The 25,901-nt window shown below is 37.3% G+C and overlaps 1 protein-coding gene across 5 annotated transcripts in view; it reads left to right on the top strand.

The window, feature by feature from the left end:
* The window catches only part of HELZ (helicase with zinc finger), a 90,920-nt gene extending 65,250 nt beyond the window's left edge, over positions 1 to 25,670 (top strand). For all 5 annotated transcript variants that reach the window (XM_075111693.1, XM_075111692.1, XM_075111690.1 and 2 more), the window contains 11 exons: positions 806 to 1,034; positions 5,217 to 5,421; positions 9,332 to 9,383; positions 10,212 to 10,405; positions 12,798 to 13,008; positions 13,505 to 13,581; positions 13,797 to 14,364; positions 14,727 to 14,967; positions 16,122 to 16,635; positions 19,508 to 19,760; positions 22,904 to 25,670. In XM_075111693.1, the coding sequence (XP_074967794.1) occupies positions 806 to 1,034; positions 5,217 to 5,421; positions 9,332 to 9,383; positions 10,212 to 10,405; positions 12,798 to 13,008; positions 13,505 to 13,581; positions 13,797 to 14,364; positions 14,727 to 14,967; positions 16,122 to 16,635; positions 19,508 to 19,760; positions 22,904 to 23,235 (2,876 nt within the window). In that variant the 3' untranslated portion in view covers positions 23,236 to 25,670. The remainder of the gene's footprint in view (positions 1 to 805; positions 1,035 to 5,216; positions 5,422 to 9,331; positions 9,384 to 10,211; positions 10,406 to 12,797; positions 13,009 to 13,504; positions 13,582 to 13,796; positions 14,365 to 14,726; positions 14,968 to 16,121; positions 16,636 to 19,507; positions 19,761 to 22,903) is intronic.
* Positions 25,671 to 25,901: the final 231 nt, after the last annotated feature.

Genomic DNA, 25,901 nt, shown 5'->3' with positions numbered 1-25,901 from the left:
CTGGCGAGTATGCTGATGAGATGTTATTCCAACATTGAATACCAAAGCAATAAACTCATGGATGTGAGATTTATCTTTTTAAAAATTAAGTTCAAGCTTACTTAAAAAATAAATTGATTGATTGAAAAATGGGAAAACTGATGGGTTTTTACTGTAAGGGGGAAAAGAGTTCCAAATAAAAATGTGACAAGGCTTTAGTCGCAAAATGTTTTATTGATTTTTGCATTTGTGGAATAGACTGTAAAAAGGTGTCCACAAATTTAGGTATCTTGTTCCTGGAATCACATTGATAACAAGAATTTTGTGTAGGCGTAGCCTGTTGCTAGGTTGCACGTTTAGTCAGTAATAAACAAAGGAAGATCATAAAGTAACTGAGTGACAGTGAGTAGTGTGTTCTGTTTTTTCATGGTAGATATTCATGTGTATGAAAATTTTTAAAATATGAAACGAGAATGTCTAGAACTTTTTAAAGCCAGCATAAATAAATCCAAGATTTGTTATTGGCTGATTGGCAACGTTGTAAAGATGATTAGCATTTCAAGAAAGTTCTGGAGTGATTAATATCACGATGAAAAATAAGTTTTTTAAGGGGGAAGTATTCTTGTAATAGAATATGCTATTTATAGTACATCTTGTAAAATTTTTAAATCTTATTATTCTTGCATAAAGGTCTTCATGTGAAGGTAGCTGTCAGTTCTTCAGAATATCTAGGTGTGAAATCTGGCTGGCAGGTGCAGTGGTCTGGTTGTGTTACTAGCAGAAATAACTACAATTATCTCAGACATTGTGTTTTGTTTCATTTTAGGAAAACAGTTTAGAGTGTTGTTTCTCAGCACAGTACGAACACGGCATACGTGCAAACATAAGCAAACACCTATTAAAAGGAAAGAGCAGTTACTGGAGGATTCAACAGAAGACTTGGATTATGGTTTTCTGTCTAATTACAAACTTCTCAACACTGCCATTACAAGAGCACAATCCTTGGTAGCTGTGGTGGGAGATCCTATTGCTTTATGTTCCATTGGAAGATGCAGGTACTTTATGTATGTTCCGTAGTTAATCAGGGCTAAGGATACTAGAAAACGTGTTTATCTATGATTGATGGATTTAGGAAGATGATGCATGTTTCTTTAGGTGCCAAATAAGACACAATATATTTAAACCCTTAAGATAACTGTATAATGGAATTGAAATTCTTCACATTTATATCCATAGAAGTACCATAAAGATGGTAAAGCATTAGTTGTGCTCCAAACTCTTGCAGAGGCTTGAAGCTGCAGGCGTGATTTCCGCTTGACCACGGTGTGCTGCTGGAGCTCACCCCTCAGGCAGAGCAGGCAGTTGTAGCCCTGCGTAGACTTGAGCAGTGTTGGTCTATGCTGCAGTAATTCCTGCGATGCCATCGACCATGCCCCCTCTGGGGCTGGAAGCATGCACTTGTGCACGGGCTGCTCTGTCCCCTCATTAGTAAGCCTCGCTGAGAGGGAAGAGAAGGGACCTTGTTGTTGTTGTTGTTGTTGTTTGTTTTTCAATGATAGTGAAGACCACCACTAAAAGTGAGAGGCAGAGCATTTTAATATCCTCTATGGGTAGACAAGTCTGGCTTTTTTCGTTGCTTTTTGGTTTTGTTTTGTTCTGGTTTTATCTTCTTCTCCAGAGGCCCAGTGTCACCGTGTATAACAGCATACAGAGAAAAAGTGTGAGATACCTACCACCTGGTCATTGAAAAACTGTCTCTTAATGTGTTTATAGTTGCTCTAGTTTTCACTTGACAGTAACAATTGAAGATGCTTCATTTTATTTTCTAGTGTGGTTTTTTTTTTTGTATACCTATTACAGTTTTATATATAAATAAAAGTAATATATAATTCGGAACTAAAAATTGTGATGTAATGTAGTATTTTAGAGTTGACTATTATGGCAGTTGTATGAAGGTAGATGGCTTGAAGACCACTATATATGTTTTTATATGTCTTTATGACACTAGGAAAAAACTCGTTAAGATTTGAGTGAATTTACTTTTTATAGACCCAAATGAGGAAATGTGAAGAATGCGAAGAGATGTAAACACTGATGTTAAGGATACCAAGTTCTTGTTCTTCAAAGGTTTCTTTTTTGATGGAAGAGCTGAAATTTTGAGATGATCAGAGATAAACCCTGAGGCTTATTTCTCGAAGAGAGAAACACTGCACTGACTACATTATTAAAATAAAGCTAAAAATACGTATTAGTCAGTTGTTATATCTATGTTGCATTCTACTTTCCTGAGCAGTGTTGTTCTACTGTATTGAAAATGGATGTGGTTTTCAAAGATGAGAGTTGAAAAACCCAAATGGAAACCAAGCTTTTGTTCACTGCATTTATGAAAAATATAACCTGAATTTAACCACTTATCTACTAGGGTCTTGTCAAGGGTATTAGTATATTAATACCGTGATCGGTTCTAAAATGCTAATAACATTTTTTAAAAAAGAAAGAATGGTTGTGATTTTATTTCACTTTTCTCATGACCTGTTTGGTTTTTTTAGACGAGATCTGGTTTATGTAACTGCTGAGAAAGAGCTCTGCACCTCCTGAGCACTTGATCCACAGATGATGAGTGTCTGTTACAGTCTGCTGGTGCAGTCTCTAGTTCATTAACTTACACTGCAGAGATACATGACTTAGATGTAGAGGTTGCCATGCTGTGCTGACTGAGATTTCCCTTACTGCTTGTTCAGAAATTACTCTTAGTGGATAAATTTTGCTTCTCTTCCCTACGCTGGGATTCAGGATGTGCAGTGTTACCTAAGTCAGAGGGTTAGTTAATCCCTGGTTAGTGTAGCTAGCACCTAGGACCATTATTGGTTCTCTAACCACCTGTCTAAATGCAGCTTGGGTTGGAGAATGGCCATGTGCCTTATTCTCTCTAAATCCCAGGGAGGAAGATAATCTCTTGAATTTTCACATTAAGTCTGAGTGTTGACATTTCAAATTAGATACCCAGAGGGGACCCAGTTTTCACATATTGGGGGGGATCAGCAGTTTCTTCAAGTATGGCTCCTTCAAAATATCCAAAATAGGGCAGGCAAAAACTTATAAAATCAAAGTGTAGGCTGTCAGCATGGTACGTAGGTTACAGTGTTGGCAGTTACAGATTGAGTTTGCCTTTTGAAGACCAGCAGCTGTTTATATATGTATAGCTGTTCAAAATTACAAAACAAAAAGATAATTAAGAAACAAGAAGCACTGGAGCTTTATTAAGATGTATCTCAAGCTTTCCCTTTAATACACCATTGTCTTGTTTCACTGAATAATTGAACATTCACTCTTTGAAAATAGTGCTGGAGGGGCTCAGGCATGCTGCTAGAAAGATGGTTCTTTTTTAGTACACCAGGAGTATAGAAGTCTGAAAGAAGTGACATTTCATTAGGAAAAACAGACCTCAAAAAAGTTTAGAGAGTACTTGAATTTTATAAATATTCTAATACCTGTCAAAATGAGTCAGGACTCTGTAATGATAGTTGTAGAGAGCTTTGTGAAGTATGCCCAGGGTAATCATTACATTTCTGTGTGTTACAATCGGACTAGACAGGGCTGTTTTGGCAGACACTCCCTTTAAACTCCAGAGCACACTGTAAGACAGAGACAGCAGTATTTTATTCTCTGTTCTTACACCCCAGTACAAGTGTTCCATGTATAGAGAGACTGCTGGGGGCATTTTAAGCAAAAGTGGATGGGTCTCAGTGGATTTGTGGTACTTGGCAGAAGGTTTGGTGGCTAAATTGATTAATCAGAGGGAGTTCCATCATTAAAGCATCCCAGTGAAGTATTTCATTTTGGTTTTTAATCCTCACTTAAAACCTTGCAAGATATATTTGCCTTACAGCAAAGTGCAGAAAAAGGACCATCTTGCATCCTGAATTTTAAAAGAGCATTTTGTATTTCTATAAAATCACAACAGAAGATGGGCTTTTAGGGAAGAGTCTTTTGAATTCTTAAATACATCAGTAACATTAGAGTATTCTTGCAAGAAAGACATTTATACTTTTCCACAAAGCCAGCTACTCAACAAAACGTGACACTGCTGTTAAAACTAGTGTGCAGCAATCTCTCATTTTACAGGTTTTGGGGATGTAACAGTGCTTGCTCATAGGCCGGACCTTATTATTGAGGGGCGAACTAGAATGAGTTATAGTCAGCACACCTTTAAAATAACGGTCTTTTTAATACTTTTTCAGTAACTTTCATTACTCTTGATTCTTTTTGAAAGAGAACAGCTCAATCAGGTTTCTTTTAAAGTGACATCTTCAGAACTTATGGAAATATCTTTTAAGCTTAAGTAACTTCACCCAGAAAGTTCTTTTGACGTTAAAAAAAATAATTTTAAGTGTAAAATTTTTGTATAGATACTGCTTTGGATGTTAAAAATATGAAGACTTTTTTAATAAGCAATAGAAAGACGTGTCATGAGAAAGCAGAAGACAGGTAGGAATGTTCTTTTGTTAAATGGTTTAAATAATTCCTTTACCCTCCAAAAAGTTGGATACAGAACTGTCATGGGGAAAGTCATGTGTCATATGATGGTTGTCTTTCTGGCTTGAAATTTCTTCTATATGTCATAGAAATACCTGACACGCAATAAAATTTACGGTTTGATTTGTTTCCCACCAGGGGATCCCAAAGGCCCTCTAGATACTCCTGACATGTTAATCTTCACGTAGCTCTGAAGTGTTTCACAAGAGTAGTTTTGAGGGTGTATCTCAACTTTGGTATTTGTGACACTGGAATCGAATGATCTGCCTAAATTCATAGAATCGTTATGGCATCTTTTGGGACTGAGAAGCTATATGATCCCTGTGACTCTGAGCTTTAATAAATTCCATAAATCGCATGCTTTCCAGAATTTTAAGCATTGTGTTCGCTCTGTTTGGTTTGCGAGAAAAAAATTCCAAGTTCGACCTGTCCATGACATTAATATTAAATGTGATATACAGCCAGTGCTGCGATCTGGTATGCATGGGCAGACCCATGTGCTCATTTTAAATGACTGGGGAGCTTTGCATTATGCTGTGGGGTTCAGATGCATGGATCAGGTTGCAGGATGGATGACTTCGTGTGTAAAACAAGTGCATGAAAAATAAAGATGCCACACAGTTATATTAAATCTGTTTTAATTTTAAGAACAACCATCGAGCCTTACTTCTTTTTATTGTTTCTAAAAATTGTTTCCGTAGGAAATTTTGGGAAAGGTTTATTGCCCTATGTCATGAGAATGAAAGTCTCCACGGTATCACATTTGAACAGATCAAAGCTCAGCTGGAAGCTCTGGAGTTAAAGAAAACTTACGTGTTGAACCCACTGGCTCCTGAGTTTATCCCCCGAGCTCTGCGGCATCAACATTCAGTGAATACCACCAAACAACAGCAGTCACCACCGAAGGTAAGGTTTTACTGATGATGCATTTTGTCAGAAAGTGGAAGTGAACGTAGAAATAAATGCCTTTTGAGAAGTGATATAAAAGGTTTATGGAACAAGCTGTTTGTTCTAAAATGGCATCAATGCAATCAGATATGAATGCAAATTCCAGAGGATATTGCTATGTTTAGCAGTGTAGCTTGGGATTGTCCAAGCCTTGTTTCCTTACTAAAACATGTACCTTGGGTCACTCTGGCATGTTCATTGATTGTGTTGCAATGACCCTGCTGAACTTCAACCATGGATCTTGGCCTCAGTATTTAGATAAGCCAAAGTTAACCCTCTGAACACAAGACAATCCCTATCCCCGGCAGCCTGTGCTCTGACTGTACCCTGAGAAACAACAGGTTGATACAGGTGGTGGCAAGAGTATAAGGAAACAACAAAATAATAGCCAAAAGCGATTCAGTTTAATCTAGAAGTAACATTTAAAATTCAGAAGACCAGATTTCGTTAGCATCAAGATGGGAGTAATTTTATCAGCTGTTTTTGTAAAAGCAAGTAAAGAAGTGATGAAAATACATAGCTTCCTTAGGATGATAAAGAATAACACTATATTTTGGAGCTTTTTTGGGGGGATGACATTTTAGTAATTATATTTTAGTAGTTCTTTGTAGTTAATTTCAAAGTCATCTGAGTTATAATTTAATTAAATTTAAATTGTGTTTAGAGATGCAACTAAAATGCAGGTTGTCAGCTTTGTGATGAATGCTGTTGTACAAGAAGAAAGAAACGTATGTATCTTCCGTAGCTTTGCATTTTTGTTGCAGGCTGTATCATTTAAATGAAATTTTTACAACAGGTTTTTTAACTTCAACAGTAAAAAAAAAAAAAGCCTTCCCTTTGGCAGTCCTTCCCAAAGAGAGTTTCTAAATGAGAACGTTTGGTTTCTTCATCAAGATGCATTACTTTCTGAAACAAACACCAGATTTCTAAAGCATCTAGTCATGTGTCAAAACAGTAGGCTTACAGAAGACTGCGAGTTAAAAAATTATTGTATTTAAAAAGTCATTGCTGCACTCTCATTTTTCATGACTGCATCACCCCTGAATGCATTTTCTTTAATGATAGAATGTGACTATTAATATTTTTGTTTCCTAAAATGAAAGAGTATTTGAAAATGCAGGTATAGTACATTAAAAAAAGCAGGGCTTGGGGGTAGTGAGAGTCTTGTGAATAGACTGTTCAGTTTATTTTTCTTCCAGTTTGTTGGTAAAGTAAGCACATGTGCTGTAGAAATCAGAAGAGACACTTTTAAACTGCCAGCACTGTATTTTCAGATCTGTATTTAAGATCTGAAGTGTTTTAACCACCTATATCATAATTATGATAAAGTCTCTTCCCTCTGTATATAATTGACAGCTGGCATGTGCAGTAACAGAAGTAAAGCTAGCAGGTAATACTCAAACACACACAGAAAATGGCTGTGATAAGTGATACATTTCCCTTTGCTCAAGATTTAAAAGCAGATGGTTAGCTTTGCTTATTTTTGACCTCCTAAGTACAATATTTAACATCAAAAGATGGAAGATTAAAAACCTAGTGCTGGTGTATTTTGTAGTGAAAAAATGAGAAGAGCCTCCGATACAGTATTTTGTGGTGAGTTCACGGACATCTGTGCAGTTCAGGGCTTGTTTTTCCGCATGCAGGGAAAGGTGATTTTTGTAAAAACGGCATCTTATTCAGCAGAATTGCTCTTGGATGTATGTAAAGGCATTAAAAACCTCCTTGCTTGTTTATTTTTTAAAGAAGAAAAAGAGTTTCAGTCTTGTCTCTCTGAGAAGCAAACACTAATACGGAACTGGCTAGCGGTGGGCTGCTGTGTTTCCTGGCAGCCCTGTCTGTGAGGGCATCTGCCTTCACTTGTGTTTGTGTGGCTTGGCTGGGGATGGTGGAAGGGCAGACAGAACAGCAGATTTGGATAGGCACAACCTTTATTAGAGGTGATGATGTGGAAATAGAAAGTTTTCAGAAGTCGGAGCTTCCCGCAGGGTAGTTAGCGTACGGTAAATTAGGCTCTGAATTTTACGACTCTGCCTACCTCCTGCTCACTGCCTGTGCTCCAGCTTTTCGGCCTGAATTCAGGCACTTAATAGGGATGCATCATCGTCCTCAATATTTTATACAGTCAGTGAGGACCACAGGTCTGATTAAGTCTCTGGAGAATACTCTCTTCTCCTGCCTGTTGACTAAAGGGGGATCCTGAGAGTGACAAGGCTGTTAGCTGCCTGAAGTCACCTAGATCTTGGTCTGAGTTTACTCTAAGTGCCTTTATGTAATGTGGATTTTTATACTCTGAAGGTGGAGAAAGTTTTTGGAGGAACCTGAGTGTATCTGTGTTCCAAGGCTTTCAGTTGCCATCAGCTGAAGTGTAGGTTTAGGTATTTTGTAGATGGGTAGAGAAATGGTCCTTGATGTGGAAATCTTTGAGAAATTATAATCGTTAAGTTAATAACAGATACTGTAAAGTCATTAAGCCATCAAAACCATAAAAGGAAAAAGACAAATGAAAGCCGGCATCTCCTTTTCTCAACTTATGAATGGCCCCAGTTGACTTACATTTACCACTCTGATGTCCTTACATGCTGAAGCTCCTGTTCAGCAGGCCTCTTATTCTTACCAGTTTATGTGATTATTTGCTATTTAAGTTTTAAAATAAAATATAAGTATGGTAGGTAGAACAGAGATTTGTTAGACTTCTGCACATACAGCTTGATGCTAACTGACAGCATAACAGGTACAGAAATGTCTTGTACTAACCATGAGTGATTAAGGCATGTAGCTCCTCTGCATTTTTAGATTGAATCTTGCTCTCTTTAGTGAATAAACAGGTTTCTTTTGTTTAAGTACTGCAAAGAAAAGCAATTATTATTTTATTTTTAAATAATTCATTTTTAAAACGAGAGGAGAATTCAGGGACCAGTTCTTTAATCTGGTTTATGCATGAGTCAACATTGTCGAACAACCTGTCTTTGTACCCTGACAAATTTGCTCAGACTGCTGGAAAACTGCCTAGACTTATCACCTGGGCAAGAAAAGTTTTGCAGCATCAAAGGGTTTTTAGATTTATTTAAAGTTTGTGAATGTGCTTAGGTCCAGATTAAGTAAGGTTTTCCTATCCTGCAAATTACTTGAGAGCATATTGGCATTTGAATGTGTGCTCACAGTTTATGAATATTAACTGATTAGCTGATGCTATGAACTCCTGAGCATGTAGGAGGGATAACTCAGTTCTGCTAACCTCCTTCTCTAATGTACAATTCACCAAGGAGAAACAGTTTCCTCAGAGTACTCTGGATCTTGGCTCTACTATATTGTGCTTTTGGGGGAGTAGTCGCAAAGGGACCAAAGTCCAGAAGCAGATACATGAGATGGGGTAGGGAGGCAATGTCTAATGAGGCTGAGTGATCAGTTGGGTAAAACTGGTGGTGGCTACTTGGTCTCCAAGGTTCTTGAGTTGAAACCTGGAGAAGAAAATGGATCGTGCTGCCACAGAAGAGGAGTACTGAGGGTTATGTTAGTACTGGGTGTTGCTCCTAAAGGAAGTAAGACAGCAGGAAATAAAATGGTGAGAAAAGAAACTCAAAGTAGCTTGCTGTACCTCTCTTTGCATCTGAAAACGGGCCTTGGGAGAGAGTATCCCCAAAGGGACTGTAGTGACCCACTTGTTAGTTAAATTAACGGTATTTAATGTCCAACTTCATGAATTCATAGTCACGTGATGGAACTAGTCAGTTGAATGTGTAAGAATAACATATTGGGCTAACTTCTTTCAAACTCTATTTTGTATTTAATTATAATGTTCACTTGAAATAAAAAGCTTTGGATTACATAAGAAGCCAAAGCATTACTATTATTGTTTTTCCCTTTAAAGGGCAAGGTCCATCACCATAACCAGAATGACCATTTCCCACCTGATGGAATTGGTAAGTATCTCTGCTGTTACCGAAGGAATTCCTCTGAGCTCACACTGATTTGCTTCAGTGAAGTTGATACTCATTTTATGTCAAATTACTATCTGGTCTGTTCTCTATTTGAAAGTCATTTACTTCTTGTGTGCATTTGGGAAACAGGTTATAGACTGTTAAGTGGACATTAGGTATTTCTGAGGCTATCCCTTTACAGGTGTTGTGCACACTGACTTTAGAGCCTTAACACAGCATTGTTGTTGGCCTCTTAAAAATGGCTGTGTTTAAAATTCATAATGTAAAATACTCTACCAGTGTATTTGCACTGTAAGAGTTAGGATGTATATTGCATCACCTCTTTTATGATTTGCTTCGAACTTGTGTTGTGCTGTCATATATCCAGATATTACTGATCATACTTTTGCAAGGTAGCATGCAACAGCTTAATAATTTTGTTATTAATTTGAAAAGGCATTGATTTAAAGCTTGTCTTCCCTGCTAAAGAAAGGAGCATGAATCTAGTTTTTGATGCAGTGTTTAGCAGCTGCTCTGACTGTCAGCATATTTTAATTGATTTGGGACATTCTTACATTAATGCAGTTACCGGCTACTTGTTTCTCTGTATCTCAACTCGTATTTTCTGCCTCTTCAAATTTTTGGAATGGGATACGGGATTTGATTAATGCTTTCTCTCAGTATATCAGACCTATGCTGTTAGAGTTGCACTCATGCGTTATAAAGATAGATACTATTAAGATGAAAAAAGAAAGAAAGAATCTTCATATTCTTTTTGTGTATATATCTTCTTTTTTTGTATTTAGATATATTTTTTTTCTTTCTTTTCAGTTCAGCCCAATCCTTCTGTTCTAATCGGAAATCCTATCCGAGCATATACTCCTCCCCCTCCTCCTCTGGGACCTCACCCCAATCTGGGGAAATCTCCAAGTCCTGTTCAAAGGATAGATCCACACACTGGGACAAGTATTCTATATGTACCTGCTGTCTATGGAGGAAATATGGTTATGTCTGTGCCTTTGCCTGTAAGAATTAATTTTCTGTTGTTCCCCCCACCCCGTTATTGTATGTACAAAAAATGAATGGCAAAATCAGTTAGTGAATATTTTGCAAGCTTTTTCAGCACTTTACTTCAAATATGTGGGCTTAGCTGGCTCTAGGAGTGGCTGTGCAGAGGACCACCAGAAAATTAGGACTTAAAAACATTGCTCCTGCAAATAACTCCAGGCAACCTAAAAAAGCAAGATCGTGTCCATGTAATTTGGTGTATTTTCTGAGCTCTAGGTTTAGGCACACCAGTGGGATCTGTCTCATCTGACTTGAGATACCTGCATCTGAATTAATTGCCCAGTCCAGTTCTTAATCATGGGAGAGACATAGGTGATTCAGACAGAGCTTGTTTCTCTTTATTGGCTTCATACAGTTTAAATTACCAGCTTTGGATGTCTGCAGTGCAAGGTATCTGAGGTGAAGTGATAAGAAAAATAAGCATAATGGGATGTTTTCCTCTTCCAGAACCTCATAGCAAACCGTTTCCTTTCCAATCCTTTTCCTTAATGACATTTGAGAACACAATGAAAATCCCTAATCAGGTCTTTCAGGCAACATTTACGTATGGAATTTTGCATTACAAATCGAGCTACCTCACCAAAACTTACACAAATGAAAGAAGCAGTCTCTGCTTTATTTTTAACCTCCACGCTCACATATTCCAGGAGGAGAATTGGGGGGGAAAGAACAAAGGCTGCATAAGTGATGGTGTGGAGTAACATGTGTGTGTTGTACACAACTCCTGAGGACACGCAGGACATGGAACCCACACATGCAGATGTGTTTAACACCATTTGTAATGCCAAACATTGGCATATGCTTAATTTGTTTTTTAATAATTATATAGGTCCTCTATTGTAATTTAGGTTATGGATGCTCTATAGGGGGCTTGCTGTAGAAACTCTGGTTTCAGTTGTATGTCTTAGATCAGCTGGCAGCTACAGATTGGTTTTCTTTGCTAGGTCAGGGAGTTTTCCTTTTTCCTAGCTTACTAGAAATCTGCATTTGATGGGTAAATTTAAATGCAGTGAGAAGGCCAGCAGCTGTATCTTTTCTTGCTTGCTCACATTAAATTAATATCAAACCAAGATAATTTTAAAAGTTGTGTCTTAATCTTCCAAGGTTAATATATTTTTATGTATTTCCAATGAAAAGAAATTTGTTAAAAATAAGTATTTTGAGCTCACCTTCCCTGAGGATGGATTTTTTAAAATAATAAAGTGGAAAGACTGAGGTACTAATGAGGCAGCTGCTTTCTGGAGATGACTTGAGATTGTACATATGCCATAGTAGCCTAAAGCTAAAGTTCAAAGTGCACATTTCAAGGGCAAATACTAATTTAAAAAAAGAATTGCATGAAAGTTGTTACACTAAAAAACAGGTAGGGACTGAAGTAAAATGTGTTTATTACATATGTAACATAAAATGGTCTCTTTGCTCTGTTTAAGGCAGTTTCCATATCCAAAGTAAAAACATGAGGAGGTTGTCTTCTGTCATCAGTAAAGGATGCTTTGTCAGCCTGAGTGTTGATGATTACTTTCCCTGCACTCTCCTTTTATTCATACACTTTCCTCCTTTTAAGAAATTCCCTACAGGGCAAGATTGAACTAATTTGATCCAGAGCTGTCTTCCTTTGCATTCCTTTTAGGAATAAAATTTAAAATGTTGTAAAAATTCCTGACTTTTTTACATGCTTTCAGGAGGTCGATTTTACTTCAAATATTTAGGAAGATGATCTGCAATACATGTGTCCTGTAGCGTAGACACTTTGGAGTGGCCCTGTCATTCTTAACGTGTGGGTAGTCTCTTGATTCTACCAATAGCCGTGTTAACTTCCCTAAGTGTCGTGTGGGCGCAGAGGTATGGTACGCCCGCTCATTCTGTGTTACGAGACTACAACACTGGGTGCTAAAGGGACCATAAAGAATTCCTCAGGTTAGAGTCTTTTATGTTTCACCCCTCTTTTAACTAGTTCCTTTTAACTAACAGGAGAAAGGGATTTATTTTCTTGAACTTCACCCGCTTCTATTTATTTAGAGAAGAGATGAATATGAAGTTTACTAAAATAGAATTTGTCCATCAGTCTTCTCTCTCTGAATTTTGAAACCACTGAAGCAAGAATGGGTTTTGATACCAAATTTTTCGCCCAGGGTAGTCCTCCAAAATCTTTGCTCTTTGCCCATTGCTGCTAGGCCTGCCCTTACCGCTCTGCCTTTCCAGCACCACCTGTAGTTGTGTGTTAGCGTGTCAGGTCATTCTGATGCACGGAAAACGGTTTGTTACTGATGTAATATCAGTGTGCTGGTTACTTTGCTTTCTTTAATGTACCTTACAGATTGCATCTTTTGTTGTTTTTTAATTATGTAGGTACCATGGACGGGGTATCAGGGTAGGTTTGCAGTTGACCCTCGAATCATTACTCATCAAGCAGCTATGGCATATAATATGAACCTGTTACAGGCACATGGGCGTGGGTCTCCTATACCTTATGGCCTGGGACATCATTCACCAGTTAGCATAGGACAACAGCAGCAGCTTCAGCATCAAGACAAGGAGCAACATGAACAAAGTCGAAATGGTTAGTTGCTGAAATTGCATTGCAAGTCAGTTTTGTTTTGAGGGAGTGTTTACTTGAAATAGAGTATTTTGAAAGGGCTTTTTTTTCCCTTTCTCTCTTTCGCGTGAAATTGAGGGATCTACAGACTTGAGGAAATAACATGTGATTTGCCATTACGAATAGAATAACTAAGATATTGTGAGATTCAGAGGAAGAAGTAATCAAAGTTGGGGTGTGTGTTTCTGAGGGTATAATTGGTCTGTCTGTCTTCTGCAGTCCAGTGGTAACTACTGCTGATGTTATTTGTAATTAACTTGGAGGAACTACTTAGTGATGATTAATGAACAAAGTGCAGAGATTGAAGGAAAGGTGTTGTTTGGGTAAATTACATTAAATGTCTATGATGCTGTAAATGCTATACAAATAAGTCTAAATTTTCATGTGTCTGGAAGAAAACCCTCTCAAAATAAAAACTTTTCCATTGGAACGAATTAAATAATTTCTTAAATGTTTTTAGGTAAAAGTGAAAACACTGCAGGACCTGAAATCAGTAAAATTCGAACACCTGAGAAGAAGCCTGTAGAATCCAAGCAGGTGGGTTTGTCTTGGTTGGGTTGGGTTTTGGTTTTCTGTTTGGGTTTTTTGTTTGTTTGGGTTTTTTTTGTTTTAGGGTTTGGTTTTGTGGTTTGGTTTTGTGGTTTGGTTTTTTTTAATATTCCCTCTTTTAATGAATTTATTTGTCATTGACGTGTGTTTTGTTTGGGTTTTTTAATGTGAATTTTAAAAGTTTTTAAATTTTCTTTTTCTAGGTTGACTTAGAAGCAAATTCTCAGAATAGAAGCCCAGAGTCACGTTCCAGTGTTGGTTACGCTAATGCTAAATTTCACCGCAAAGATAATCTTAACCCCAGGCAGCTGAACCTACATCTCACCCCACCCCACTCACAGTATGCAGTTCCCAACCGCCACTTCCAGCACGTGTCACAGATACCAAGGCACCCGTATCCTCTACAACAGCAGCAAAACCTTTTAAGTCAACAACAAAATCATTTGCCCGAACAACAAAACCAAATGCCACCCCAACAAAGCCAGGTAGTTCAGCAGCATAATCATTTGAATCAGCAGCCTCCACAACCTTCGCAGCTTTCCCCTGCTTACCAGGCAGGCCCCGGCCAATCTTTTCTTAATAATCCAATTCCCCACCGACCACATTCTCCTGCTGTAGATGCTGTGATTTCAGAACAGCACCCCCCACCTATGTTACAAGAAGTCAATAATCCTTTGAGGCCTATTGCACAGCACAACCCTGTTCTGCCAACCCACTTGAACAACTTCATTGAAGAGAATCCATCAGGAATGCCCTTAGGGGAGACTTTAGGTAGGTGACTTTCCTTTATTTAAATTCAGAGTGTGCAGTTATAACTACATTGAAGTGAAAATGAAGAAGGTATTTACCTTTTCAGGCATATTGCTCTGAATTGGGTCATTGTTGGGTTAGTTTCCATAAGTAATGTCATTGAGCATAATTTGCTGCTTGAGGCATGTTTGAATATTCAGCACTTTATTAGAAGATTCATGTTTATATGATTTTTCCATATGATTTAAATAACCAGGTTATACACTGCGATGCAGTTAGTAGGCCCAAGAATATACTGTATTAAAAGTATTATTTTTTTTCTGACATAAAGATCTTTAAAAAGGGGCATTAGATAAATTTTTTTTTTAAAACTATTTTTATAGATCGTATGCATGGAAATGTAGCTTTGGAAACAATAAGGCAGCAACAACAAGCCAGGTTACAGCAATGGAGTGAACATAATGCCTATCTCAGTCAAGGCACTATTCCATATCAACACCATCACCATCCTCATCTACCACATCTTCCTCAGCAACCAATTGGATTGCATCAACAGCAGCAAGTTAGGGCAAACTGGAAACTTGCCAGTAATACAGAAGATGAAACAGAGGCAACATACTCAAGGTATTTGTTTACTGAGTCATCAGAGCTTGTATAAAATTGAGCAGTGGGCACCTATCTGTAACACTGTGATCAAGTGCAAGACACTTAAAGGTATTGCTTTTTGCTGCTGTTATTATGAAGGTTAAAATAGTTGGCAGGCTGACTTACAACTATGCTTTTATTATGTGTTATACTTTATTCTGTTAGTATATTGGGTAGTAAAGCTGTAGTGGAAAAAATACTTTTATGGAGCTTTTCAGTGCTATATTTATAGAATAAAGAATGGCTAGAGAGTTAACAACCTTGTGTTTATAAAAGAGGTGTCTGAGTGTAGTTAAGGCCTATTTAAGTTGTAAATTCTTCAAATTGAATTAGCAGTCTCAGGTTTATGTGCTTGAAAAGAAACAAACCCCACCCCAAACACTGCTGCCCAATAAACCCCTAACTTTTCTTCATTTTCAACAAGCCTTTGCTTTTAAAAGCAGATTTAAAAAAACAAACCACTTATATTTGAGATGGAGCATTAGGGGGCAAGAAAGTAAGCTGTTGAACGTAAACAGAAAGATGGTTCCAGTGGTCATCAGCTTTAATCACGTATATTGTAAAGGCTGGATTTTTAAATTGCCTCTGTTTACTGTCATCTCCCACTATGCTTTATTTTCCATCTTGTTTGCTATAGCCATGATAAAGTCTCTGAATGCTCTCTTACCTGACTCTGTGAAGTGTTGAGTTGAATATTCTTGACCTTTTGAAGAAGTTTGGAAGTATACTGTGCAAGTGAGGGGAAGTCCTGATTGGTCTGGTTTTTGCTTTTTAAGGGGTTAAAATTTTCTTTAACTATGTGAAGTTTTTTACTTTGTGTAATAAAGCAGGAAATCCTTACCTTAGTTGTCTCTTAAGAGATAACAAAAAATTGATTCTTCTGACTGAAAAGGAAATCTCAAGAGTTATTAAAACTTTGAGATGATTCAGGTAGGTATTTCATCCAATTAATCTTCTTGTGCCTAATTTCTGATTGCTCACAGTCATATCCTTTGAAGTTAGGGTCAGTAAGCGCTAAGATGAGTATATTTAAATTCAGTGTTTTGTGCTTTGAGTTTTCTCAACCTCAAGAAGAGTAGGATTTCAGCAAAACATTTTTTCTTTTTCTTGATACATTTATTCTGTCAATACAGATTCCAGGATTTGCTCAGAGAACTGTCACACCGTGATCAAAGTGAAAGTCGGGACTTAGCTGAAATGCCACCCCCTCAGTCAAGACTGTTGCAATACAGACAAGTTCAGCCCAGAAGCCCACCAGCACTCCCTTCTCCTTCCTGCAACTCTAACCACAGCGGTCACTTTCCTAACTTCACTGAAAACAACAGAGACATTGAAATACCCAGTAACCCAGCATTTCAGCAGCATTTACCCCAAATATACAATCCCCCTTTCTCAATGCCATCTGAACATATAACCCCATCTCCCTTGAAATACCTGCAGCCTGATGGATCGTGGACTTACGCTAACCTACAGCAGAATCACCTTATGGGGCAGGGCTTTCATTATGGTATACCTCCATTGCCCCATAGGTCACAACAAAACCCTTTTATACAAATACAGAATCATCAGCATGCAGTCGGTCAGGAGCCATTTCATCCACTTACATCTCGAGCAGTATCTGCTTCTTCGCTCCACAGCTTAGAAGAGGTAGGCATTTTTGTCTGTGTATGTAATTGTCACGTCATTTTTATATAAAATTATATTGTGAAGTGGCCATGAATGCAAAATACCTGACACATTAAAAGCTCACACTGGGAATTTCTGTGAGGTAAAAATTTTCTCTACGGCTTCTCTGTTCACCCTGTGTATATTTAGGGTTCTCATCACTGCAGGTGTAACATTTTCCCTACTAAACAGGAGGTCCTGGCTTTCAGAGTTTTTGTGCAATCATTGCTCTATTATCTGCATGTCATTTGCCTGGAATGCAAATTAACCACATCCCAGGTGCAAAGTCATGAAATGACTCTCTGGAAAGTCAGCTTGAATCAGCCAACCAGTTGGCTTGGTGCTAAACTGCGAATATGGTTGAGTTACTTTTCATACAAACTTGAGACCAAAGCAGTACAGTTTTCTTAGCGTGGTACAAAACCTGATTTAATAAATCCCACCTGGCCAGAGTTAATTCTGTGTAAAGCTATCCTGTGTATTTTGGGGGCTCAGAGTCTCAGAAATCATTGCAGAGGTATCCAGCTGTGCTGCATGAATCTGGGTCCAAACCCTGCCACACCAGAGCTGGCTCTATCCCTCTCAGTCTTTTCCTGTTCTGGACTCTAAGGATGCAGACTATGCAAGCACATACAACTAGGACAGGTCATGTTTTGAACAGGAGTTTTTAATCCCTGTTGGAATCCAGAGCGCTAAGGAGTGAATGATATGTAGACATGGAGTATGCTGAAGCCAGGTTGTATTCCAGGAATGTCAGAATTGATATTCTCAGATAATCTTGCACTGACTGGATGTAATCCAATGTTTGCACATAAAGTTAAGTGGCTTGTTCTGTGATGCACTTCTGTCCAGGTTTTTACGGAAGCCGTGGGGGTATCCCTCCTCATCACTATTCCACGTAATACGTATTTAAATGTCTTTCCACTTTGAAAATAGAAAATATTTAGTTTAATGTGCCTGAGCAAAATAACTAATATTGAATTCCAGTTCATTTTACAAATTTCTGTCTTACACAGATGCAGAGATGTTAATGGAGTCCTCAGGCCCAGCTAGAGCTGTAGTAAGATTTGGTTTTATAGACATTTTAAAATTCTGTGTCTTGGTCCATTAAGCCATACCACCTTGTATAAAATCTAATACTTTATGACAACAGTTAATGCTGTCAGTACAGCGGGACATAGGAACAATGGCTTTTCAGCAGTAATAAACTAATAAATATTCCTACAGAGTTTGTGACAGCTCCTGCTATCTGAAGACAAATAGAGTGAGCCTTTATGTAATTAGTGCATTTTGGTTTAGTTCTTATTACTTCTTCCTATCAAAATATGTGACAGAAATGCCAAATGCAGTAAAAGTGTTACAAGACACAGACTTGCATGTAAAGTTTGCAAGACTGCTAGTTCAGCTGGTAGGTAGGACTGAATATACAAAGAAATCAAAATGCAGTGTTAGGTGTATTTGTAACAGAGATCCCTCATATAGGCAGGTGTCAAGAAGGAAGATGTCATGACTTTTGGTGTCCTTACTCAACTGTTTTCTCAATCGCTATTTATAAAACTGATCATTGACTTGATACTTGAAAGCTTTTGCGTATGTTTAGTCAAACCAGATTTGAACTGCGTATCAAAGGGAATACTTAAGTTATGCCGTCTGGTCCTGTACTTGCAAGTGTCCAGAACTTTGATAACTTCCTGACTGCTTACCAAAATTGCCCGTTAAACTCAATAAAAAGTATGCTTTTTGGGTACGATTTAGGCAGTAATTTCTGAATTTTGTTTTTTTTGTTGTTAAAGAATATCCTCAAGAGAGTCAAGTGACGGGATATCTTGAGTGCGGTTCCCTTGATATATCATAATAGTGTCACAGCTATAATGAGATATTACAGTTTTCTTTCATGCACTGTTTTTTCCCATCTGTTTTTTGTGGATCATATAATAACAATATTGGGGCATTGCAAGCAAGTTATTCGATGTTTACTTAGCTAACTTTTAATGACATTTCATTAGATGTTTACTTTTTGCCTTTACCAAGTGTAGATTTACTTCTGTGACTTCCGTTACTTGTGCTCTTGTTAGTACAGTGCAGAAGGAGGCAAATATTGTGGTAGGTTTTTTTGTTTTGTTTTTAATAAACAAACTGTAATACAACAGGCTTACTTTGCGTCTTGAGAAAGTTTAGAGGCTTCTTAAACCTGAACTCTTGAAGTCACCAGGTTAATTAATGGAGCCCCTGCCATTTTAATCTACATGATCTACAGGGTTTATGGAAGCAAGTAATTCCCGTGGTTTCAGATAAAATTCTCTGCATTATTTTTCCTGAGGATGTGCACTTCTCCAGAGTGTATTTGTTTTGTGTGTACGTACACAAAATCCAATACACAAATGTATCAAGCTTCCCCAAATCCTGGTGTTCAAGTCACTCATTTGTTCTATGGAGACTAAAAGCCATTTTTTTCCTCTCTACGTTGTAATTGAACATTTTCTCTTGCTCTTCTTCTCTTTCTGTGCTTCCTTTATAAATGCTGGGTATCTTCCTCCTCACTGTGTGATAACGTCTGCCACGTCGGAGTGTAAGATGTAAAGATTGATAAGAATTAAGGAATTTCAGTTGATGGTCTTTGCACTTCCTCTAAAATTCTGTGTCCGTTTTGTGTGATTATAGCACATTAATGGTGACTGCAATATACAAAATATAACTTGAAACATCGATTTTTTTCTAAATGCAAAGACCTTTTAAAAAAAATATTTTTCATAAGGCATTGCAGGGAAAAAATTGGATGAAAAAATGGTGTTTGGTACATGCGGTTAAATAAAAGGAGCAAAAGGCCTTTTTTGTTTTGTTTTTTTGTTTGCAGTATGAACCAAGAGGACCAGGCAGGCCGTTGTACCAAAGAAGAATTTCCTCTAGTTCAGTCCAGGCTTGTTCTGAAGAATTAAGCACTCCTCAAGAGAGTCTTGGTCAGTGTAAAGAGCTTCAGGACCACAGTAATCAGTCATCTTTCAACTACTCATCACCCGAGTTGTGGGTAAACTCCTCCTCATCTGCCCCATACCCAAACATTCCATGCAATGGAGCCAACAGAGCAGTTCCACCGCGGGAGTTGTTAGGTAGGTACAGACTTGATCTTCGCTTCTCTGCTGCCCTCTCCACTCCATCAAGTAGTCTGTTTGAGTTGGAGTGAGCAAGTCTAAATCAGAGTTGGATTTTTTTTTTTTTTCTTTCCACAAAACGTTTGCTGCCATCTCTTCAAATCCTGAAACTAATTTAAGCAAAGATTTTTGAAGTATTCATTGTTTTAGTAGTTAAAGGTTTGCTTAGAGTAATACTATTTTCATTTGCTGTCTTGTTAACATTCCGGTACACTGCTGATGTCTTAAGAAGAATATGGTTGAGGGTTCTTCATCTACAAAAAGCAATACTGCTCCTTAGTCTTCTCACAAAAGTTCTAGTAAACCCACATATTCTCCTACAGTGGTTTCAAGTGCAACAGAGTTTTTGCTAAAAGGAGCTAAGGTAACTGGTGGGATTTATTTGCAAGATATTTATTTGTTTCCAGAGTCAATTATATTTTTTGTTGTTATTACAGTCTGAGGGAGAAACAACATAAATAGAATTAGTAGTCTCAGTGTATTTCCTAGTAAATTCTAGTACTTCATCAAAGTAATGATGAAGTTTAAACTCTCACCATGGAAGAATCATACTGGAACCTGGCTTCCCTGGTGGTAGTAGCAGTGCTGATTGATTTAGCAGAGAGAAACTAAATTAACTTTACAGTGATTTAAAAAAGCTGCAAGTAGAGAGTTGTAGTTGTGCAGCTATCCTTCTGTTCTCCATATTTTTAATGTTTGTGAAAAACAAAACAACCAGGATAGTGCAGTTCCTTCTCCATGATTTTGCTTTAAGGATCTCCAATGATAATGTTTTAAAAATTAATAAAGATATGAACAAAGTTCTAGTGTGAATACTAAAAACATCTAATAAGGTGAAAAAATATTTATAAGCTGGTTTTATTGCCCTTAAAAGATCTAATTGCTTTTGGTCAAATTTTATAAACCTAAACTGTCTTGTAATTTCATAGTATAGTAATTGTGAAGTAGAAACATGCAGTGTAGACTGAACAAAAAAAAAAGCTGTTTATATCAGCAGCAATGCTCAAGAGTTAAGTTCCTAATGTGCATTTTCATTTCCAAAGTGTGAGAATGTTACTTTACAAACACATATTTATGGCATTATCTTTTGTGCTAAGTTCAAAGCTTCAAGCTCAGGGCACCTCCTTCAGTCTATTTATATTTTTACTGAAAATCAAGGAGCTGAATGCATGATGTTATGTGTCATCAGGAGCGGCATCCATCTCTGAAGTTGCTCTCAAGACTGTGGTTATCTAAGAGGAGCTCAGGAACCCTAGCAAGGTTACACTGGGATCAGCTGATACCACATTTCCTTGCTTTTAATGTAAAGATTGAGAACCTGTTTGTGAGTAAAATCCTCAGAGGAAATATGTGTATTTAGAACTACCATATCTATACATTTGCTGTCAAATGATAAATTCTAAATGAAAGGGACAAGTTTTGACTAGTGTCTGCATCTGCTAAGAAAACATTTTTTAATTGTAGTTAAGCATGGTTTCTGTTTTGTAAATAAATATATATGCAACATCACCTTCTATCTAATAGTTCACGCAAACAAACCTATATTTTTATGGCTGCTCTGCTGTTCTGCGTTTACAGCTCACTGGCTACGATGGTCATATTTAAAGTCCAAATGTGTTTTATAGTGCCAAGGGTTAATGGCCAATAACTTCAGTGTTTCTGGTTACTGTTGATTTTTATTCGTGAAATAAAAATCCATTAGAATGAGATGCTATGAACTAGACCTGTGCCTGTGTTCGTTGCCTGAGAACCAGACCGTTCAAGGGCTTAGAGTTCCTGTACATCAGAAATGGCTGCAGCTCAAGCATTCGGTTATATCAACGTGGATTTATGGAGTGCAAGGAGAGCTGCTGTGAATTGCTCAGTGTTGTTACATGCAGGCACTTCCCAAAATTGCAGTTTGAGAGCTTGATTTGCATTGCTTTTTCTGTTGGGGGAAAGAAAATTATTTAAGTTCTTACTCAATATGTTTATTTCGTATTTTTTCTTCAGTTAGACACCTCTACCACACATAGATTTCACCTCTGGCCCTGCTTGTCATTACTTGTCTTCTCTTGAGTGCTATGGTTATTTTGAGGAGGTTTTTTGCTTGTGTTCTGGGGTATTTTGGAATCGTAGCAACCCTAGAAAAACTGGTTTGCTTATGTTCCTTCCATATTCATTCTTCTATGGTTTGGGTTATGGCTTCTTGGGGGCTTTTCCTGAGTACTTTATCAAAAACAAAAGCCTGTGTGTGACCCTTCCAGTCAGAAACTTAACTCTAGACTTATGTTTTTATACTTTTATATTCATTTGATGGTACACTTTTGTATGTGCACTTAAAAAAAAAACATACATTTAAAGATTGAAATAATTACAGAATATATCTGTTGCCAACTCCTAGGCTGTTTTAGATAGAACATGTACCTGCATTTCAGTGTAACATTTCTCTAGCTATGTAGGACAGCAGAATTCTCCAGAAAAAAGTAAGTACCTCATTAGGATTCAGGAAATTCACTTGAAAGCAGTTTTATACCTATGGTTTAAAGCACCATTTTTCTGATAGTTACAGGAGTCGTTACATGTGGAGCAAGAACATATCAATTAGCAGGAATGCATTCAGACTAAGATATCAATAATTAGTTGGTTGGGATTCAGGACTCTGAATTGCTGTTTGAGAATGAATTATATATGGTGCTGTAAATTTTAATTTTAGCCTATTAAGCCATAAAGCAAGAAGAATGAAATAGTCTTTGTGCTGTCTCAGTGGATAAAGTGTTTAAATTAGAGTATATCCTATTCTGAAGCAGCTTACCTTCAGTGCATCTTCTAAATCCGCCTGTGCAGTATTGCAGGTTCAGTGGTACGAACTCTGTAGGTACATGCACAAGGAGAATATGTTTAATAACGTCAGTCTTCTCAACATTGCTGACAAGGGTAATACAAGACCCAGTAGTTGGAAATGAAGCTAGAGAACTTAATTATGACATTTCCTAGGACCAAGAGTGACTAAACACAGAAAATTGGTGGTACTTGTGCAGTACTTGCTCTGGGGTTACTCTAGGTAGATTTCCTTCGTCAGAGCTGTTCACTGAGGCAAACTCTGGTTACTCCTTTCGCAGCTCCACCGAAGACGGTCAAGCCCCCAGAGGAGCACCTGAAGGCCGAAAACATACAGCTATCTAATTCGTTCAACTACAGCGTGCTACAACATCTTGGCCAGTTCCCACCTCTCATGCCCAACAAGCAGATCGTCGAATCGAACAGCAACAGCCAGCAGAACGCTGGTGGGAGCAAGCCTGTCATGTCCTACGCAAGTGCTCTGCGGGCTCCGCCAAAGCCCAAACCTCCTCCTGAGCAGACAAAAAAGAATAGCGACCCTTTGTCTTTGTTTCAGGAACTTAGCCTAGGTAGTTCATCAGGTAGCAATGGCTTTTACTCCTATTTTAAATAATCAGATTATTTTTTTTAGAGAGAATTTAATTTTTATTTGTGTCAGTAGATCTAAGATAGTTGGGGCTTCACCTGTAGTTGCAAATATTCCCTTTGTTTATATTAGTAAATATATCCTCACTTAATTGCTTTGCTGCTAGACTTGAAACTAATTTTTTTAATTATATTCCATTATTTTGCATTTTTTGATGTGGGTCGGTTTTTTGGAAGCTTTTCTGTAGGAAAACACAAACATGTTATTTTTTAATTTGTGTAATGTTAATGATATGTTGCATTAAACTAGCAGCTGAGAGGTTACCTGTACAAGTTTTAAAAAGGGAAAAAAAAAAAAGGAAAAAAGAAAAAAGTAAAAAAAAAAAAAGTTTGTTTAAATTGTATTTAAGAAGATTGTAAGTAGCATTTACATTTATTCAATAACATTAGCGTACTATGCTGGGTTTCTGTACCAGAAATGGCCAGTTAATGTAAAAATGTATGTTATTTCTGCTTAAATTCATTTAATTTTTTTTTTTAAATAAAGGTGCAGCATCTTCTAAATACTTTCAGTTTTATCAGCTTTTTTGTGAAGGGATGCTGCATTCTCAGACTTTTATAGTTTTAGATTCTGTATGATGTGGTATTGTATTTTCCATCCACTGTAGGGTAAAGTAAAGGCATTCTTTGCAGACACCTATGCCATTGTTTGGAAACATTCAGATAAAAAGTATTGGTATACTTTAAAATAAACAATAAAAAAAAAAAAAACACAAAAAGCAAAAAAAAACCCAAGAAAAAATCCAAAAAAACCTCTACATTTTATTTTTGGACAAGCTAGTAATATAAGCTTGTTTGAAAAGTTAATTTGATAGGTTTTTTAAATGAATCATGAAGCTGAAAATAAATTTTTAGGTATGTTGGTGCTTAGTAGATTTAATAACTATTTTAAAAAAATGCGTGAATTTAGTAAAATACTTTTTTGTTTGTTTGTTTAATTTTTTTTCCACTATGCATGTGTAAATGTTTGTAATCTGGCTTTTTCCTCCCCCCTTCTCCAGTGGTATAAAGAATTGTGCCGCTTTAATTTTTTTTTTTTTTTTTTTTTCCGGTAAAACTTTTGGTACATTATTTGATGTTTACATTAAAATGTGACATTATACAAGGAAATTCAGATATTTTGCTAACTGTTTTGTTTGAGGAACATCATTAAAGAAGAGATTTAATGTTTGTCAAAGCTGTATCCAAATTAATCTAAATCTTTTGGGGGTTAAATGGTTCCCAGGTTATTTATCTATATGAGTTCTGCTAAGTTCTCTACAAACCTGGCCCTTTAGGAATACAAACCGAAAAAAAAATAATCATGGGATATTTAAAAACTAACGAAGCAAGTGTGAATGAAAACTCGGAAGATAAACTTTGTCCATAAAGATTTCTGGTCTTGCACACTGTTCATACTTTTGCAGCTGGGGAGATGAAGAGGGGGTGTTTGTATAGTTTTTCCAGATAAGTAGTCCTACTTTTACACTTGAAGAAATAACTTTTATCTGGGAGGTATTTTACAGGGACTGAGCTGGGTGTATTTGCAGTATTCCTCCACTTATTACATACAAAAATTAACATTTTAGAGCTGTGTGGGGGTGATGTCAGATTTTTACAGCCGTCCATGGGACACCTTACTAATGAGCAGTGGTGGCTGCTGTATTCAATCAGATTTTTGCTCTGGTTACAATCAGGTTTTTTTGCATTTGACTTCATGTTTTAAGGCAGGGTCTTTGTGTAACGGGGTTGATTTCAACTCGGTACACTGCAGAGGTTTGCATATAAATTTTTTATTATAAATCTTTGTCGGTTCATGATTCAGAAACAATCTGAAAAACTCTTTCCTTCTTTTTGCTGTAAAGAAAAGCACGCATAACTCGTTAATTTATTTCCTAATGTCTGTACCAAACAAAAGATGCTGGGGGAGGGCAAAGCCCCTGCCAAGTTATGCTTAGCACTTCAGCATATGGCATCAAATCAAGAGGACCCAAAAATGAGCAGAGGCCAAATTCTGCAACCTTGAATCAAGCAAAACTACTGTTAAATGGGTTTTTGCCGAGCTGACGGCTGCAGAAATAGGTCCATGGGAAATTCATTTGCAAGGGCCGGGCGTGTGCTCAGCGTAAGTTAGCCTCAGCCTTTTTATTTCAGTGGAGCTGTGCCAGTTCTCCTCAACAGAGCGCCTGGCACTGTTCTGAGAGAAGAAAAATCTGTGTGCCTGAACGTTATACTCTGTGAAGAGTTCTTGATGAGATGTGCAAGACTATGACAGAGGAGAGGTAGGGTTCAAATGCACTTCACTTCGCCGAGTCGGCATTGTAATTTCAGGGGTTTCAAAATCACTCATTTATATGGAGCAGTCTTTTCATTCTGTTCACCATATTTGAATATTAAACTAATAAACATCACTTGTTAATTTACGGCTATCTGTCAATTGGTTAAGGGGAGATGGTCACATCTCGCCACGTTTTATTCTGTTTTACACTGGCATTTTGTCTACACTGAAAATATTACAGGTAAAGGAGCATTTTCTCTCTGCCTTGCAATTTCAATTCTATAACTACAAAAATCCCCACTGGTTTTGGTTCTAAATTTTCATAAGGAATTTGAGGATGGTATGGTAGAGATCTTCTGACTATCGGCTTTGGAAAT

Source organism: Phalacrocorax aristotelis, chromosome 16, assembly GCF_949628215.1.
Source record: "Phalacrocorax aristotelis chromosome 16, bGulAri2.1, whole genome shotgun sequence".
Classification (NCBI taxonomy): domain Eukaryota; kingdom Metazoa; phylum Chordata; class Aves; order Suliformes; family Phalacrocoracidae; genus Phalacrocorax; species Phalacrocorax aristotelis.
The sequence above is the reverse complement of the archived record's forward strand: the minus strand, read 5'-3'. Positions and strand labels throughout refer to the sequence as shown.